General features: G+C 41.8%; 1 protein-coding gene across 1 annotated transcript; it reads right to left on the reverse strand.

The window, feature by feature from the left end:
- Positions 1-3304: 3304 nt before the first annotated feature.
- Positions 3305-20187, reverse strand: CHMP5 (charged multivesicular body protein 5). Its single transcript, XM_032138776.2, has 8 exons — positions 19936-20187; positions 18968-19072; positions 17176-17222; positions 14357-14450; positions 13855-13926; positions 8252-8360; positions 6600-6712; positions 3305-4013 (listed from the first exon to the last, which is right to left on the reverse strand). The coding sequence occupies exons 1-8, from the start codon at positions 20002-20004 to the stop codon at positions 3963-3965; spliced, it is 660 nt and encodes a 219-aa protein (XP_031994667.1). The 5' UTR covers positions 20005-20187; the 3' UTR covers positions 3305-3962.
- Positions 20188-20296: the final 109 nt, after the last annotated feature.

The following is a 20296-nucleotide window of genomic DNA, read 5'->3' on the forward strand; positions in this document are numbered from 1 at the left end:
AAGAAAAGCCCAAGCCCAAATGATTCTACCAAATGTTCAAGGAAGAATGAACACTAATCCTTCACAAACTCTTCCAAAAAATACAGGAGGAGGGAGTACTTCCCAATTCATTCCGTGGACAAAAAACTTTACCTTAGGGCAATCATTGCCTACTCCTTCACTGCAGAAATTGATGGTAACAGTACAGAATGCTTAACCATGAAAATAGGTTCAGACTGATCAGGCACCACAGAGCAGCAGTTAACTTTCGATACACTTAAGTACTTGGGGAGCTTTTAAAAATCCAAATGCCCACACTGTATCCAGATCTATTATATCAGAATCTATGGGGGTAGGACCCAGACATCAATATTTTTAATAACTATCTTGGTGACATAACTATAAGAAAACACAAAAGGAAAGCTAAGGGATATGGATGATAGAAGTGCCAAACTTTCTCTATACAGAATCATGTCAATCTCCTTCCCCATTCCTGCTAAACTCTCAGAACTGACAGATTAAAACCTAGGACCCCCTGCACTTAATTCTGCTCTTTCCTAATAGTTAACAGGTGAAATATTGACCAGCGAGGTTGTCTGGTGGTAGCTACAGGAGTGATGATCACAGGCTTTATGGTACCTAAGGCTTTCTAATACAGGACTCATTCCTTCCATTTTCCTTTAATTCACTGGTATTGACGCAGACCAGGGCATGCCCTTTGGCCTTTCCCCAATACAGGAAGAATTAGCAGATATAAAAGACATAAGGAAGCTTCAGGTAGGAGAAACCATGAACAGAGGCAAGGAATCATGGCTGTATGGTGGATGTGGGGGGACTAGACGCAGAACAATTACTAGATCACAAAATTGAAAAGTGTGACATGACACAAGCTGCAAAGCAATTATTCTGTCTCTTACTGGCAAGTGACAGGAACCCAATGCCAACTACTTTAAGCAGAAAAGGGGGTTAAGTTTATTTGCAGAATCCTTAAATACCTCACAGAACAAAGAGTTGTAGAGACTTGGAATGTCAAGGATCAGAATTCAGAGCTGAGTGCCATGGACATCTTTCATTCTGTCTCTCATCTTGGCTCCCCTCTGGCTTCAATCTCTCATACTGACAGAGCAAAAGAATTAAAAAAAAAAAAAGGGGGAAAAAGCATTTCCCCTACTTTCTATTTAGAAAATCTGAGTTATGGACTCTGATAGACACAGCATGATCACATACACACTTCCATAGCTCGGAAGGGTAAGGACAGTACTACTATAAAATTGGCATGTTCCTAATAATCGCACAGTTGAAATGGGGGAGCAGTTCCCTTGAAAGAAAGGAAATGCTTTCTGAAAAGACTAGGCAATAAACCATTACGGATAGGCAGAGGCCAGGTCATTGGCAGCTTTTTATGCCCTGGTGGAAGTATTAGAGAACATTAAAGAATTTAAGTCAGATTTGTATTTTAGAAAGGTAAGAGTAGCTATATGTGATCAGTGTACTCAAGGAAGTGAAACTATGCAAGAAGAGAAGACATTCCAAAAGACTATGTGAGAGACATCTAGGCCAGGGAGAGTTAAGAGGAGAGGAGGAGTTAGATTTGAGAAACAGGGATTAGGGTTTAAGGATAATTGACTGTGTAGGCAAAATGTAGGCATCAAGGACAACTCAAGCGCTTTCCGTTTTGAATGATAGGAGAATAATAGTTCCATTAGCCTGACAGCCTCCCATCGTGAGACAATGGTTTCCCTGTCTCACAGCTCCCATCATGAGACAGGGAAATCAGAAGCAGGAGATTCAGGTCTGAGGAAAGGTGATAGGCTGTTTCAGCCATTTGAATGTGAGGTGCTTGTGGGCTTCTGGAACATCCAAATGATTGTTAGGCAAACAGCTGGATATAAATAAGATCCTGAAACTCAGGGGCAAGTTCAGGGATAGAAGTATAGATTTGGAACTTAGCAGTTAAAGCCATGAGAATAGCTGAGATCACTAAATATAAGTAAACAGAGAAAGAAGTCTGGGGGGTAAAAGCTAGAATCCAGAGGAGCAGTAACATTACAGTTAGAGAGTTGAGGATTTCAGAAAGAAGCTTTAGAGGGAATAGTTAGAGGAACAGGAGAACCGGAGAGTACTGTCACAAAAGCCAAGAGAGTAGAGATTTAGGTAGAATGATTGCTCACTCGTAACCGATGCACTAATGTGGTCTAGCAAAAGGGCTAAATATCACCCACTAAAATGGGCAATATATGAGTCACTGGTAATACTAAGCAAGACAAGAAATCAAAGAGAAATGTTTGCTGACAGTGAACCCCAAGATAATGAGCTTAATTTGGATACATTAGATTCTAGGTAATGATGAGGCATTTAAGTGGAAATGCCCAGAATTGAAAATAAGGATAAGAAGTCTAGGCTAGTGACAGTCATTTTGAGTCATTAGTGCATAGGTAATAGTTGGTATCATGGGTGTGAGATTTCTCAAGGAGAATACAGATTGGAACTCTAATGGAAGACATATTCAAGGGGCTAAGAGGTATCCATATAAGAGAATAAGTGGGCCAGATTAGAAGAAAACTCAGAACTCATAGAAAAGCCAAGAAAGGTTTCAAGAAGGTAATGATGAATACTGTAATGTTTGCTCCCTGTGGAAGGCTTCTTGAGAAGATGAGGTTGGAGATGGGAGAGGGTGACATATGTTATCTCATCCCCACTTGTAACTAGACAAGAACTCCTGAAGTGAGGAACTTGGTAACCCCTCGGCTGGTACAGAGACTTCTACAAAGCTGGTGTTCCTAAATGTTTATTGGTTTGATCTGCAGACACGTGAGAGTCAGGTGCACATGGCACCGTGAGGCACCCAGCTAGGCTGGAGGGGGAATGCTGTTGGCAACAAGTTGAGTGAGGAAGGGAGGACAGGATCATTAAAGACCCTGAAATTGGGCAGGAGTTTGAACTTGCTGTAGTACTCCAGGCACCTTCCAAGAAAAGAATGAAGCAGTTTCTTTTTTATTGTTAACAATCCCTCATAATAAGAATAGCCCCTTGCAGTTAACAAGGTACTTATGACCATTACCTCAGTTATTCCTCACAAAAGCTCTGTGAGTTAAGCATGATTTTACTAATAAGGAAACAGCAGGTTAGAGAAGTTGAATAGACTACTCAGTAGTTAGTAAATGGTAGACCCAGGGCCCAAGCCCAGATTGTTCCTTGCTCTTTCCTCACAATGCTACTGGTTAATTTGGTTTCTGTAGTGGAGTTATAGGCTGAAATGACATTAAAATTCTATTAAACTTGGTTTCCGCAGTAGAGGTTTTAAGCTGAACTGATATTATTAAAATTATATCCTTTTGAAAAATATTTATTGAGTATAAATAAATGTCCTATACATTAAATATCAAGAAATATTCATTATTGATTACAAGTCAAGATGTAATACTGAGGGAACCATAGAATCAAAATACCCACTCATGATACAGTAGTGATAATTCCATTCCAATAATGGACACAGTAAGACTTGTTCACAAGACACAACAAAACCCATCAAAAAGGCCATCACTTTAACCAACCTATAATACCACAATAGAAAATGATTCTGAATCATAATATGAACAGCCCCAATAATCTCATCTTTGTCTTATCAATTTATCAGGTCATTTTTAGACTGTAGAGTTACACTGTCATAGACTTTTAAGATTCCATTTCCTTAGTTTTATTTCAAATTATTATTAATGAATGAAAACAAGTCATACGAGCTAAAAATACTTTTAAACTGAGTTCGTTTTTCATAAGAAAAAAAGGAATCAAATTTTAGTACGAAGAAAGCATTTCCCAAGCAATGAGTCTCTTAATGGAAAAAATAAAAGAGCAATGTAATTAAACTTTCCTTCAAAGAAAGGAAAGAAACCTAAATCTGTTATGGCAAATTTGGAAAGATAAATATTTCCTAGTCCCATAGTATGTGTTTGTTTTACAAGATACACTTCAATGATGCAAATCTATGAAGCAGGGATCTGTGGCAATCCAAATTCATCCACCAGAACTCCATCCTGTAAAAAGGAAGCAATGTTTAGTGCCACTATTTTTCTATTTGATAAAAAAAAAAAAGGATTACAAACATTTAATAGTTAAAACTCATTTCCAAGTATTTAATCAATCAAAACCAAAATTGCACTCATAAGATGAGAACAAGCTTTTTCATGAAAGGTAAAGGAGGAAGTGATGAATCAAGAAGAGAACTAGAAAGGGCCAAAAGGGGGCTCCTCCACAGGGGAAAGAGAGTGAAAGAGGGAGAAAGAGAAATCTAAGAGTAAACCTGGAAAGGGGAAAAGGAGGCTAGGAGGGTCAAAAAGGAAAGGTTGAGGAGTGGGTCCTTGCCTCTAGATTTGCATTTTCACTCTGATCCCTAATGTGGACCAATACCTTTCTTAGCCTCCCAAATCCTTGAAGGAGCAGTGCCCTTGGATAGGCAGTCACTTCCATATCATGCTTTACTATAATCACAGGCAGCGACATCACTATCAATGAAAACACCAGGGCTGCTCTGCCTATGGAGTAGCCATTCTTTTATTCCTTTACTTTAAAAACAACAACAGGCCGGGCGCGGTGGCTCACGCCTGTAATCCCAGCACTTTGGGAGGCTGAAGCAGGTGGATCATTTGAGGTCAGGAGTTCGAGGCCAGCCTGACATAGTGAAATCCCATCTCTACTAAAAACAAAAAAATTAGCCAGGTGTAGCGAAGCATGCCTGTAATCTCAGCTACTTAGGAGGCTGAGGTGGGAGGATTGCTTGAACCCGGGGGTGGACGCTGCAGTGAGCTGAGATTGTGCCACTGCATTCCAGCCTGGGTGACAGAGCGAGACTCCATCTCAAAAAGATAAAACAACAACAACAAAACCACCATATATCCATAGCATATATAACTCAGGAATCTGTGACCTTCTCAAAGTGGAAATAACATTGATGCTTCAGGGACTTTTTTTTTTTTTTTGAGACGGAGTTTCACTCTTTTTGCCCAGGCTGGAGTGGTGCAATGGCATGACCTCGGCTCACTGCAAGCTCCGCCTCCTGGCTTCAAGTGATTCTCCTGCCTCACCTCCCAAGTAGCTGGGATTACAGGAGCCTGCCATCACGCCCGGCTAATTTTTTGTATTTTTAGTAGAGACGGGGTTTCACCATGTTGGCCAGGATGGTCTCGATCTCTTGACCTTGTGATCCGCCCGCCTCAGCCTCCCAAAGTGCTGGGATTACAGGCTTGAGCCACCGCGCCCGGCCGCTTCAGGGACTTGTTACTAGGAAATTAACAAGGTGGGCTATGGTAGTGTTAATAAAAATTATTTCATGGGTTGCTGAGAAAAAGCAACCCATGGACCTGGGACCTTGAAGTTGCCAGAGAGGTCGGGGAGGAGTGGGCAGTTCAGAAAGGCAAGACTATCCCAGGCTCAACAGAGAAGGGAAGGATACAATAGAGGAAGATGCATACTCACAGAAACCAGTAATAATGGACCTAAGAAATTACCTGCTCCCTGCCCTTTGCTCTCACATTTTACAGGTAGGAAAAACTGATGAGGTTCAAAAAGAAGACATAAATTTCTGCTATTTTGCTCAAAGCCACACCTTGCCCAGCCTGGTTGTCATTATTAGTGGCTCATGCCTGTAATCCCAGCACTTTGGAAGGCTGAGGCAGGCAGATCACTTGAGACCAGGAGTTTGACACCAGTCTGGCCAACATGGTGAAACCTCGTCTCTACTAAAAATACAAAAATTAGCCAGGCATGTTGGCGCACACCTGTAATCCCAGCTACCTGGGGTGGCTGAGGCACGAGGATTGCTTGAACCAGGGGGGCGGAGGTTGCAGTGAGCTGAGATCACGCCACTGCACTCCAGCCTGAGTGACAGAATGAGTCTCTGTCTCAAAAAAAAAAGACAATCATGTAGATTTGGACAGAGCTTTAAGTTTGCAAAGTCCTTTACATACAAGATCTAATTTGCTTGCACAACAATTACGTGAGATACTTGTAATTATCTGCATTTTACAGATACAAGGAAAAGAAAAGCTTACAATAGCTAAGTAATTAGTCATACTTAGTGTCAGGTGTTCTGATTCTTTTGCCTTAAATTAGAATCTTTCTACATTAAATTTTATGCTTAAATTATTAATCCATAGTTTAGAAAATCCACCCATTCTATACTCCTGTGTGTACAGGAAAAAAAAAAAAAAGAAAAAGAAAGGAAAATAAAATTAAAAATCCAGTCAGTAATTAACTGGTGTGTATGGAGAGTGAGACTTTTTCACTGCTGCCTAGCAAGTCTCACGCATGTGTTGCTTACACTTTTACAGGAAATGTCTAAGACCCATCAGTGGTACCCAGTGCCAGCTCACAAGAAGGGTGATTATGTATGTTACACAAATTGTCATTGTATAAAAATATTCCTGAACCTCAGTGACAGTGTTTATGCAGTGTTTATGCATCATCCAATGCAGAAAAACTGGACCTTCAAGGGTTCACAAAATAATGACCAGGACTGTCTTTCTTTGTTCTTGTGTAAGACTACCTTTTAGATTCCCAGACTTATGGTCAAGCATAAAGCCTTCGCTATTTTGCATTGAAATATAAACAGAGAAAGCTTTCACCTTGTTTTTTGTATCAGTGGGAACACCTTCTGGAATTGCAGGTGCAGATGCTGCCTCATCCAAATAAGAACTGTCTTCATCAGCCAGAAGCTCATCACCCAGTGCATCCAACTCTGAGATTGAAACAGTCAACATTTAAAAAAAATGTAACCAAGAAAACTGGCAGCTAATAATTTCTCTCATTTATCGATGGACCTGAAAGAAGGCAGTGAAGAGGGCATGAGATTGTTGTATGCTGTGTGACCATTACATGAAATCAGACTCCAAAAATAAGTCTGTGGTAAAATGAGTTGGAAGTGGCCAAGAGGAATGACAACAGCAGGTAGAGACTCACCAGGGGCAATTGAAGATAGGAAATTAAAAAATAAAGAAATAAATGGAAAAAAAATAAAAGGTTGTAGGCAAAAATAGACCATGGAGAGAGCGGGAAAGCAGCAGCAGTAATGTAACAGGGGAATCACACAATAGAAATCCAGTGTGGAATGGTTCTGTCATCTACCCAGTTACTCATGCTAGAAACTGACAGCCACCCTTGACACCTCCCACTTCTTCCACATCTGGTCAATCATTAAGTCTTGTCCACTCAATTTTCTAAGACGTCTTCAATCTGTCCACTTCTGTCTGTTTCTGCTACCATCACCCTAACTAGTCTCGGCCACCATCATCTCTTAAATGGCTATCGCAATAGCTTCCAGACTGTTCTCCCTGAGGCCATTCGACAACCCTTCTCATTTTTTCATGCTATCCCCTACTCATCCTTCAGGTCCCGTGCCTCTCTCCCACTACTAACTAGGTTAGAGTCCCTTAGTATGTGCTCCCATGCTACCCCATACTTCTTCCCTATAGTCTGTGGTCTAGTAATTAATTACTTGAAGCAAACCATTTATGTCTTCCACTGCTAGAGAAGCTTCATGAATGTAGGGACTGCATTTTTATTCAGTGCTAAATTCCCACCACCTAGTAGAGTACCTGGCATAGAGTAGATGCACACTAAGTATTTGCCAACTATTCTTTTTTTTTCTTTGTTTTTGAGAGAAGGTCTCACTCTGTTGCCCAGGCTGCAGTGGTGCAATCTCGGCTCACTGGAACCTCTACCTCCTGGGATCAAGCGATCCTTCCACCTCAGCCTCCTGAGTAGCTAGGACCACAGGCGCATACCACCATGCCTGGGTAATTTTTGTATTTTTTATAGAGACAAGGTCACGCCATATTGCTCAGCCAGGTCTCGAACTCCTGGGCTTGAGTGGATCCGCCTACCTTGGCCTCCCAAAGTGCTGGGATTAGGGCACCTGGCCCTAATTATTGTTTCTTAATTGGTTTTGCTGTTCTGAGGGAGAGGACTCCAACTAGGAAAATAGGGAGAACAAAATCAAAAGGAATACAGCAAGGAAAGGCCATGTGGAGCACATTTACAGATACCAAGCACCAGGTCAGCCTGTACCTGGACTTCCTTCAGAGTTGATCCATCCCACTGTTGTTGGTGGAGTATGCAATCTGATGTGGCTGCCTCACAAGCTCTTTGCCCAGGGACTGTACCATAAACTAACCTTCAGGAAATTCTGATAGAAATTTTCACTAGCATTTGGGAAAAGGTCCCAGGCAGCTGTTCCTTTTGGACTCCAAAACTATACATTACTTTTCTCATAACTTACCTGCTTCTAAATCATCTTCATCCAGTTCTGGGGTGCCATAACTGCGACTCAGTGCTTCTTGGATTTCATTTGCATCTTCCATCATATCCTCTAGCTGGTCTTGTAAATCCTATGGAAATATATATGAGAGGATTTTCTCTCATATACCATTTTCTTTTAACTACCCTTTTCCTCTACGTTCTCCTTTGAATCTAGACATGAGCAATTTTTAAAAAGATAATGTATGTAAAATGCCAAGCACATAAACAGGTCTCAACAACTGTTAGTTCACCTCCCCCATCCCAGTCTTTGGCTAGCAATTTTTTAATGTTAACAACTGAGCAGACACTCCTCTAAAGGACAGGTTCAAGTAACTCTTAAACATCCCTTCTAATTAAAAGTATGAGAGGATGCTTAAAGAACTAAAAATCACAAGCCCAAAGATTTCCTCTAACAATAACTATGAATGTTACTGACCCGCATAATCCCTCGCCTATTTTTGGTGGCAAAATGTGAACTTAAAAATAAAGAATAGAATTGGTGATCTCTCATTTTATTTTTTACTTTATTTATTTATTTATTTATTGAGATGGAGTCTCGCTCTGTCACCCAGGCTGGAGTGCAATGGTGCAATCTCAGCTCACTGCAACCTCCACCTCCCGGGTTCAAGCAATTTTCCTGCCTCAGCCTCCAAATAGCTGAGATTACAAGTGTGCGCCACCACGCCTGGCTAATTTTTGTATTTTCAGTAGAGATGGGGTTTTGCCATGTTGGTTAGGCTGGTCTCGAACTCCTGACCTCAGGTGATCTGCCCGTCTCAGCCTCCCAAAGTGCTGGGATCATAGGCATGAGCTACTGTGCCCGGCTGGATTTGATTTTAAAGTGCCTCATGGAAGCCCAAAGTCCTATGTGAGAATACATGATTGTCAGCTGTCTACTATTACAGAAAGTTTTACTTGAAACATTAAATCAAGCAATTATCTTGATCTAAACTATCAATCATTTTCTAGTTAATGAAGACAGGGAGGTTATTGAGACAAGCAAATTATTCTTCTCAGGTCAGCCAAAGACAGATTCCACTGTGTAGAGAAAGGAGGCAAGAGTAGAAACAACTGAAGTGGTACAAAAAGTGAGTTGTACATGGCCCACCCTGGATGGAGAACCAGAAAGGGAATCATGATAGGTGTCACAGCCAAGACAAGGCTGGTGAAAAAAATGGACCAAGGGCATAAACCCTGTGTGAATAATCTACCTGTGCTTAACTGGGAGATTACTACAAGGCTAAAAATGCAGTTGTCCATTGGTACACCCAAGGGATTGGTTCCAGGATGTCTGCCTATACCAAAATCTGCCCACACCCAAGTCCCCAGTTGGTCCTCCATATGGGTGGTTTCGCATCCTGCAAACACTATATTTTTGATCCTCATTTGGTTGAAAAATATCTGCATATAAGTGACTCGTGCAGTTCAAACTGCACTTGCTGTTCAAGGGTAAACTGTAATGTGAAACCAATCTAAGAAGTGGTATAGCATAACAAAGGGCAGCTGGTATAATGGTTAGGAGTGAGACTCTGGAGTCAGATATACCCAAGTTCAATTTTGCCATTACTCAATGAGAAGTAATGTCTCTAAGCCTTATTTTCCTCATTTGTAAAATGCAATTATTAATAGCCACATCTGGCCGGGCGCGGTGGCTCATGTCTGTAATCCCAGCACTTCAGGAGGCCAAAGTGGGTGGACTGCCTCAACTCATGAGTTCGCAACCAGTCTGGGCAACACGGTGAAACCCCATCTCTACTAAAATACAAAAAAGTAGCCAGGGCCGGGCGCGGTGGCTCACGCTTGTAATCCCAGCACTTTGGGAGGCCGAGGTGGGCGGATCACGAGGTCAGAAGATCGAGACCACGGTGAAACCCCTTCTCTACTAAAAATACAAAAAATTAGCTGGGTGTGGTGGCGGGCGCCTGTAGTCCCAGCTACTCGGAGAGGCTGAGGCAGGAGAATGGCATGAACCCGGGAGGCGGAGCTTGCAGTGAGCCGAGATCGCGCCACTGCACTCCAGCCTGGGTGACAGAGCGAGACTCTGTCTCAGAAAAAAAAAACAAAAGGTAGCTAGGCATGGCGGCATGCGCCTGTAATCCCAGCTACCCGGGAGGCTGAGGCAGGAGAATCGTTTGAACCCAGGAGGCAGAGGTTGCAGTGAGCCGAGATCACGCCACTGCACTCTAGCTTGGGCAACAGAGCGAGACTCTGTTTCAAAAATAAATAAATAAAATAGCTATATCTCACTGAGGTTATTGTAAGGATTTATTGCAATAATATATGTAAAACACTAAGCACCTAATACTATATATATTTTACTGTGTTAATTATGTGCAGAACAACAATACACTCTTCATATACTAAAATTCCACACAGACAGGAACAGAACTAGTGTTGATAAAGCAAAAGGACCAAATCAGCACCATTTATCCTTCAGAATTTCTAAAGCAATGCAAGACATTTGAAAATTCTGCTGGGTGCAGTAGCTTATGCCTGTAATCCAAGCACTCTGGGAGGCAAAAGAGGGCGGATAACTTGAGCTCAGGAGTTTGGGACCAACCTGGGGAACATGGCAAAACCTCATCTCCACAAAAAAATACAAAAATTAGCTGGGCATGGTGCACGCCTGTAGTCCCAACTACTCAAGAGACTGAAGTAGAAGGATGGCTTGAGCTTGGGAGGTGGAGGTTGTGGTGAGCTGAGACTGAGTCACTATAATCCAGCCTGGGCAACAGCAAAAAAAAAAAAAAAGAAAAAAGAAAATTCCTTCCTGGCCCCCATAAAGGTGAAAAGGGTAGTAAAATGGAGCAGAATTTTTTTATTTTAAATTTTGATTTTCTGTATTTCCAAGTACCAAACTGCCAAATTATATGCATATTTAACACTCTGCTACACAGAGAAGCACTGGCTGAGTAATAATTAAAAGACAATGAAAATAACATAGAGAAAGCTAATCAAGTCAAGCTTATACAATAGTATTACACATCAAGACACATCTTCCCAGATCATCTATGAGTAGGATTCCTAGCAAGACTCCAGGATAGACACAGAAAAAATTTATCCCACAAACCATTAGCTGGTTCTCTATTGTATAAACAAACAAAAGCAATATAAAAAAATATAAGCACTAAGCTAAAAAGAACATTGACAAAGTGATATGCAGCAACTGAAAAAGCAAAAGAAAAACAGACCCACACACACACAACAGCAAAATAAAAAGTTAAAGCTATAAAACAATGAAAATATTTTCCAAGTAAAGCATTTTAGGAAAATAAATCTGACCAAAAAATTCGGATCTAACCAAAGACACATACACACCAAAAGAGTTAAAGGGGCTCTCCACCTGTCATGCTGGCAATCTATTGGAGGACAGGAAAAGGATAATTAGGCAGGGAGACAGACAGGCAACCACAGGTGAAAGACGAAGAGACATACAAAGCATTCACCAAGACCAAAGTTTCTCTTTTGTTCCTATTAAATAGCTTTAATTAAAACACAAGGAACCCTAAAAGCAGAAAATACCATTGCATTTCATTATATCTTAATGGCAAATGATATTATACAAAAAAAAGATGGCTGGGAGTGGTGGCTCACACCTGTAATCCCAGCACTTTGGGAGGCCGAGGCGGGCGGATCACTTGATGTCAGGAGTTTGAGACTAGCCTGGCCAACATGGCGAAACCCCATCTCTACTAAAAAATACAAAAATTAGCTGGGTGTGGTGGCAGGCACCTGTAATCCCAGCTATTTGGAAGGCTGAGACAGGAGAATCGCTTGAACCCAGGAGGCAGAGGTGCAGTGAGCCGAGATCACACCACTGCACTCCAGCCTTGGTGACAGAATGAGACTCTGTCTCAAAAAAAAAAAAAAAAAAGACAAGCATACACAGAACACTTTCATCAGTGAAGCTCTTAGAGAGTATCACAAAGTTTAATTCCATGCATGCAAACACTTGTGGAAGATTAGAGACAGACAAAGGCAACCTAAAAGGGGTGCTTGAAAAAATAAGAGAGGGGAGGAATGCCTTCACTCTTTTATTTTTTTTTGAGATGGAGTCTCGCTCTGTCGCCCAGGCTGGAGTGCAGTGGCGCCATCTCGGCTCACTGCAAGCTCTGCTCTTGGGTTGCCATTCTCCTGCCTCAGCCTCCCGAGTAGCTGGGACTACAGGCACCCACCACCACGCTCGGCTAATTTTTTGTATTTTTGGTAGAGACAGGGTTTCACCGTGTTAGCCAGGATGGTCTTGATCTCCTGACCTCGTGATCCACCCGCCTTGGCCTCCCAAAGTGCTGGGATTACAGGCGTGAGCCACCGCGCCCAGCCTGCCTTCACTCTTACTAAAGATTAGCATTATCAGAGAATATCTTTGCAGAGGCAATAAAATGCCTGGTATTTTAACAAACACTGCTTGAATCAGGCCGTACTGCTTTTTCTCCTTTTTTTTTTTTTTTTTTTTTTTTGCTTTATCTCCCTTTATAGCCTCTGATTCATCAACCATCAAATACTTTCTGAGCACCAACCATGGCAGGGCATTGTTATGGGCACTGGGGACACAGTAGTGAACAAAATCAAGTCCCTGCATTCAAGGAAATGGACATTCTAGTCAGGGGGTAAAGGTCAAGGGCACCATTTTATATGCAGAAAGGAAGCCTCTCTCCTCTGACCAGTCACCACTCACTCCCTCTGCTATCTCTTCTTGCCACCTGGGCTGTTCATCTGACAGCTGAGAGCTGCCAAGCTCTTAGGGCTCATCTCCCTGGTCAAAATCCAATTCCAATAAGAAATGCTAACTTTAAGGAACTAATGACATTATTATTAAAAATCTAAAGAGAATTACTAGAAAAGGGAACCAAGTCTACCACGCCAGGAGTTGGGTTAAACATTTTACATAAACTTTACCTACATACCTTCATTTAACACTCATGACAATCCTGGGAATAGGCAACAACACCACTACCATCGAAGAAACAGACTAAATATCATTGAATTAGTTAAAAGTAACTACTGGATGCTTATTATAGGCCAGGCATTGTGTGTGTAGATATACTAGCTCATTTGTTTCATCCTCATAATACGTAAGTTCCTTGACTTATGATAGGGTTACATCCTGATAAACCCATCGTAAGTTCAAAATATCTTAGCCTAGCCTACCTTAATTGTGCTCAGAACACTTACATTAGCCTACAGTTGGGCAAAATCATCTGACAGCTTATTTTATAATAAAGTGTTGAGTATCTTATGTAATTTATTAAATATTGTATGGAAACTGAAAAACAGAATGGTTATGTGGATACTCAAAGTATGGTTTCTACTGAATGCGTATAGTTTTCGCACCATCATCAAACTGAAAAATCATTAAGTTGAACCGTCTTAAATCGGGGACTGTCTGTAACTGTATGTGGTATTAGGATCCTTGCACTGAGGAAACTGAGACATTTGGTACCCTTTCTTGAAGTTACTCTACTAGTAAATGGCAGCCCCAAGATTCAGTTCCTCTCCTGTGCTCTTCCTATCACACGTACACTCGTTTGGATTCTCTCAGAAACTAGTGCACATTCTTGCAGAAACTAGCATATGTCTCACCTCAATCTGGTCGATCTTTACTTGCTTGTATGCCTTCTTCATTTCCTTTACTCCCAGTTTCATAGCATCAACCTAAGAAAGGAAGAAGAAAACACAATGTTTTAGTAAGTCATGTTGGTTAAATTGTCTTTATTTATTTATTTATTTAAGACAGCGTTTCACTCTTGCTGCCCAGGCTGGAGTGCAATGGCTCACTGCAACCTTTGCCTCCTGGGTTCAAGTGATTTTCCTGCCTCAGGCTCCCGGGTAGCTGGGATTACAGGTGCACGCCACCACACCCAGCAGATTTTTGTATATTTAGTAGAGGAAGGATTTCACTATGTTGGTCAGGCTGGTCTCAAACTTCTGACCTCAGGTGATCCACTCGCCTCAGCCTCCCAAACTGTTGGGATTACAGGCGTGAGCCACTGTGCCTGGCTGGTTAAACTGTCTTTAAAAAGCCATAGGAAAAGAGAATAAGAATAAATAAATGAAATAACAGGAAAAGGTGTTTTGGGAGTACCGTGGTCTTGGTGTCCTTCAATGACTGGATGGTATAATTGGCTTGTTCCATGTTGAATGACTGTTGGGCAAGATTGTCCCGCTGCTGCTCATACCTTTTTAGAGTCAATTGAGAATGGCAAATATATGAACCAGATAGAAATCCTCAAGAACAAAGTATCCCCACACCAAATAAGAGTATTTAAAAAAAAAAAAGGAACAACAAACTTAAAAATTAGGTTATCACACAGAAAAATTGGCAAAAACAATTTAATCACTCTAACACAAATATCATTTGATGTGTCCCTCCAGTCTTTTTCCTTTGCATGTACAGTCATGCATCGCTTAACAATGGGGATATATTCTAAGAAATATGTTGTTAGGTACTTTCATCATTGTGCAAACATCAGACAATGTATTTACACAAACCTAGGTGGTATAGCCCACTACTCACCTAAGCTATATGATATAGCCTACTGCTTGCTCCTAGGCTACAAACCTGTACAGCATGTTACTGTACTGAATATTGTAGCCAATTGTAACACAATGGTATTTGTGTATCTAAACATCCTACAGAAAAGGTACAGTAAAAATACAGTATTATAACCTTATAGGGGCCAGAGTGGTATAATGCAGTCTGTTCTGTCATTCATTGACAAAAACATTGTTATGCAGCACATGACTGTATTTTAGTTATAACACTATTTTCCACTTAACATTATAGCATTTGCTTTTTTCTGTTTTGCTGCATATTTTTTTTTTTTGAGACAGAGTTTCACTTTTGTTGCCCAGGCTGGAGTACAATGGTATGATCTCGGCTCACTGCAGCCTCCACCTTCCTGGGTTCAAGCGATTCTCCTGCCTCAGCCTCCGGAGTAGCTGGGATCACAGGCATGTGCCACCACGCTTGGCTAATTTTGTATTTTTAGTAGAGACGGGTTCTTCCATGTTGGTCAGGCTGGTCTCGAACTCCCAACCTCAGATGATCCACCCACCTCGGCCTCCCAAAGTGCTGGGATTACAGGCATGAGCCACCGCACCCAGCCTGCTACATATCTTAGTAAGTCCTTATAATTATTTTCTATGATAAATATACAGAAGTGAAATTCTTAGAGCAAAGGGTAAAACTATTTTTAAGGCTCTTCATACATATAGCTAAATGGTTTTCCAGAATTTTGAACTCCCTGAAGGCAGGCATATTTTATTTTGTTTATTTATTTACTTATTTGTTTAGAGACAGTCTTGCTCTGTCACCCAGGCTGGAGTGTAGTGGTGCCATCTCAGCTCACTGTAACCTCTGCCTCCTGGGTTCAAGCAATTCTCCCGCCTCAGCCTCCCAAGTAGGTGGGATTACAAGTGCATGCAAACACGCCCAGCTAATTTTTGTATTTTTAGTGGAGATGGGGTTTCACTATGTTGGCCAGGCTGATCTCCAACTCCTGACCTCAAGTGATCTGCTGTCTTGGCCTCCCAAAGTGCTGGGATTATAGGTGTGAGCCACTGTGCCCAGCCCCAGGTGTTTTATTAATTTTGCACCCATAATCAGGTAATCCATCTGACCTAATATAATGTGTGGTGTTCAAAATGTTTTTAAAATAAAGTTTTATATCAAATTATAATATTACCTCAAAGACTTATGTCACTATGTTCTTTATACAATATTGGAAACAATCTAACTATCCAACTAGAAAAAGAATGGTCCATTCATGGTGCAAGCAAATGGTAGAATATTATAATCTCATTAAAAAATGTAAAGTTTCCAAAGAATATTTAAAAGAACAGGGAGATGCTCATGATATAACATTAAGTGGAAAAGGAAAACCTACACATACACACTACAATTTCATTTCTTCTAAAAAGTTATATGCACACATACCACGTATGCAGAAGCAGAGGAAAGAAACTGGAAGAAATTAGCATTTTAAAGGTGGTTATTTCTAGTAGTAAGAATCTAGGTAAATTTTATTTTCTTCTGTTCATATTTATATATTTTCCAAGTTTCTACAATGAACCTATATTCCTTTTATAACAAAAAAGGTTACTTAAAACTAGCAATGCCACCAATTAAGAAGGTAAATCATTTCACCACACCCTCACCAGTCTAGGCATTACAATTTCTTTTTCCAATTTGATCTAATCTAAAAGGAGGAAGATGGCATCTGGTATCTTGTAAAAAGTCATTTTAATATAGGAAGAGAGACACTGACAATCTTTCTGGTCCCTCGATAGCTAATTATACCTGACCTCTATAACCCTGCAGAGGATCTCATCAGCTGAACAGTCTACAGAGGTAGGCACCAAAGATACTACTTAGCTTCTGCTCAAAATTGGGACATAGTCACCCAAAACAAATTAAGGATCTTTAAATTTATTCTGGTGGGAGGGAACAAACATTTAGGATTCCTAACTTTACAAACAAAAACAAAAAAGGTACACTCTAAAATAAATAATAGGAAAACCAAACCCTACAGATCTGGTCAGTCCAAAACAGTAGTCACTAACCATATAAGGCTACTTAAATTATTTAAATTGAATAAAATTTAAACTTCATTTCCTTAGTCACACTAGCCCATTTCAAGTGCTCAATAACCACATGTTACTAATAGCTACTGTATTGAACACACAGATATAGAGCATCTCCATCATGGCAAAAAGTTCTATTTAGATGGAAGCTGTTAAAACAGATAACAACCCAGCTAACTGTATTCAATTGCATGTCAATGAAAATTTGTAATTAAATCAAGAGTGCTTAGAAAATAGTATGAAAACCCGAAGGAATGGAAGACCATTTCTCTTTTAGTTAAACCTGCTAGAGGTAAAGAAATTGTATGTGTAACTTACATCCTCTTTTGCTTTAAAACTCGCAAGGCTTTCTGCTTGACCATATTCTGGAGAGAAAAACAGATTTAATAAAAATAAGGTGGAAAACACATACATGGTAAAAGAAATTTCCCATAGCCTCAAACTCACATGCCTACTTCCTCTCTTCTTCAAAGTAGTAGGCATAATGGCTTCTGGATTCTGTTCTTCCCCTCCCAAAAACAGGTATCTCTAAGGCCCAGTCTTTATGCCTTCGCTCCTATCTGTCTTTGCATCCCACATCCCAGAGTCCTGAACTACTTTCCCTTTTCCTAATGCATATTATCTCTGCCTTTAGCCCCAAAAGTGCTGATTCTGTATATCCAGTTGCCTTAGGGAGATTCTTCACTTGTATAGCCTATCAGCTTAACCTCAACAATTCTAAACTCCTAAACCTTATCTCACCTTGGAAATAAGTAACAATGGCCCACCAATCTCTCACCTCTCTAGGTTGAAAACTTTTTTATCAACCTTATCTTTCCTCTTTCTGTTGTTTCTTCATGCACAGTCATCCTGTTAGCTGATTTCAGAACTCACTTTCAAACTGATTCTTTGGTTTCCTACCACCATGGTTTGGGCTTTCATCGTCTCAAATCTAAATGGGCTTTCCTACCTCTGGTTGCTCTTCATTCCACACCACCCACTAAGATGGCTGGGAAAAGCCTTCCTTTTCTATAGAATTCTGTAGATCATTTTATTTGTCTTCTCCAATGAGGAAGGAAAAACAGGTATTATTACTTCACAGATGATCATAACTCACATTTACTGAGTACTACTTTATCCTAGACATAGTGGTACACAGGTCACATCAATTACCTCATTTAATCCTCATACTGTAAGGTGGGTATTATCTCTGTTTTACAGATGGGGAAATAGAGGTTCAGTGACACCCAGGCACACATGGTTAATAAGTTATGGATCTGGAAAAAACAAGGTAGTTCTATATCCACAGTCCATGTGCTTAAACACAGTATTTTATGTTTCTACCTAACAGGAGTGGAAAATAAGTGACTTTATCAAGGTCACAACTAGAAGGCAGTGACAGTGTTAGTATTAGAACACTGGTCCCAGATGCCTAGTTCTGTTTTTCCCAGCAGGCCACTCCTTAAGCAGTCTAACATACCAACCTAACCTGACCAGCTTTGCAAGTCATTGATCTTGAGCACAGCCTAGTCTTCCTCTCCAGATTACCACCTTCTCAGTATAATATGCTAATTCTCATGTACATGCTTTTAGACGTGTGACCAGCATCTCTTTCCACCAGATCAATCCCCAGCCTCCCCTCCATATTTGATTGCAGACTCTCCTCCCTAAAGGATACACCCTCACATGTTTTCTCCTTACCAGACTGTAAGCATCTCTTCTGTAGGGATGCTCACAGCCCCTGCACTAGGTCCTATTTCTCTTTTTTATTTTTTGAGATGGAGTCTCACACTGTCACTCGGGCCAGGTGCAATGGTGTGGTCTCTGCTCACTGCAACCTCCGCCTCCCAGGTTCAAGCGATTCTCCTGCCTCAGCCTCCTGAGTAGCTGGGATTACAGGTGCCTGCCACCATGCCCAGCTAAGTTTTTGTATTTTCAGTAGAGACAGGGTTTCGCTATGTTGGCCAGGCTGGTCTCAAATGCCTGACCTCGTGATCCACCTGCCTCAGCCTCCCAAAGTGCTGGGATTACAGGCATGACCCACTGCGCCCAGCCAAACTAGGCCCTATTTCTATAGGTGCTAAAACTAGGCTCTGCCAGCACCTTGTGCAGCAGTTACTGCCTACCTTACCTTTGCAGGACCCTCTCTCATCTTCTTGATCTGATCCTTATACTTCACTAGCTCAGCATCCAATCGAGAAATCTTCTTGTCAATGGATTCTGCTCTGCTGTCCACCTTAGGGGAAAATATCAAATGCACTGGTAGTTACTGCAGTACACTTATTCCAGAAGGGGCAGGTAGAGAGGAAGGAATACAGAGGAAGAAAAAAGGAGCTTAAGGGGAAGGGTGAAAAACAGTGGTTCACAAAGAAGTGTATTCCCAACCAGAAACCCTGGGCTTTTGTAAATTATTCTCTTACCCCCCCGCCACACTGCCCCGATTCTGATATACTAGGTAGCCTTCAAGTGGGTTGGGGCAGAAAATAATTTGAGAATCACTGAGTTGAGTTGGAATTTCCCTAGAATCAGAGACAAGCCAGGCTGAGAGTTCATCCAAGAGGCACATGAAATGGGCCAGTGCCAAGTGAAACCAGCTGATTGTAGATCTAATGCCATTCCCTAAATCGGGGATGATGGCTTAATCTGAGGCGCCAGGGTTCTGAGTTTTGTGTTACTGAGATCCAGGACAGAGGTACAGATATGTTGACCTAGGATATCAAGCTGAGTCCTGATGTGGACTGGGGATGACAGATGGAAGAAGGGTAAGGGATCAGGCGAGACGAGGTGGGAAGGGTGTATGGGCCTAGGGCTGGGTGAGGTGAGAGGATCAAGGCAAGAGCAAGTGGACGGGCAATGGGCATCAAAACGGGTTGGGTGCTGGCAGGGCAAGGCAGTGATGGGGTTGGGGGTCCCTGGTTTGTGGCGTTAGGAATGACTTGGGTAACAGGAATGAAGGGGAGAAGGTGAGATAGAGAGGGACGACATGTAAGGGGCCCAGGACCCGAAACGAAGTGGAAGAATATGGGCCCGGGGCTGGGGATGGGCGGGGTCGGGTGTGTCAGAGGTCCTGAGGCTACTTATGCATGATCAAATGCCCACCGTGCCAATGCAGTCAGTCAGGCTGGGCGGCGGAGCCTTGGGTTTGGCTTTCCCGAAGAGTCGGTTCATCTTGAGCGGCCGCGAAGAAACCCAAACACTAGAGCAAAACCAGAAACGGAAGCAGAGTCACTCCCGCCTCGACTTCCGGCCCCTCCGTGCGCAAGCGCAATATGCCTCCTGGCGTTTCCCGATTCTTTTTCCGGATTTTCAGCCGGGTCTTCCGGGGAAGGAGAGCAAAACGACTTGGTGCACTCGGAGAGAGCCTGCAGGGGGCGGGGTGTTAGTAGAAGGAGTGGGAGGGGTTTTACTGTAGCAAGGCGGGGCCTCAGTTGAGTGGGTGGGGCCTGGAGGCAACTAAAGC

The sequence above is a fragment of the Hylobates moloch genome, unplaced genomic scaffold (assembly GCF_009828535.3).
Source record: "Hylobates moloch isolate HMO894 unplaced genomic scaffold, HMol_V3 SCAFFOLD_19, whole genome shotgun sequence".
NCBI lineage: Eukaryota > Metazoa > Chordata > Mammalia > Primates > Hylobatidae > Hylobates > Hylobates moloch.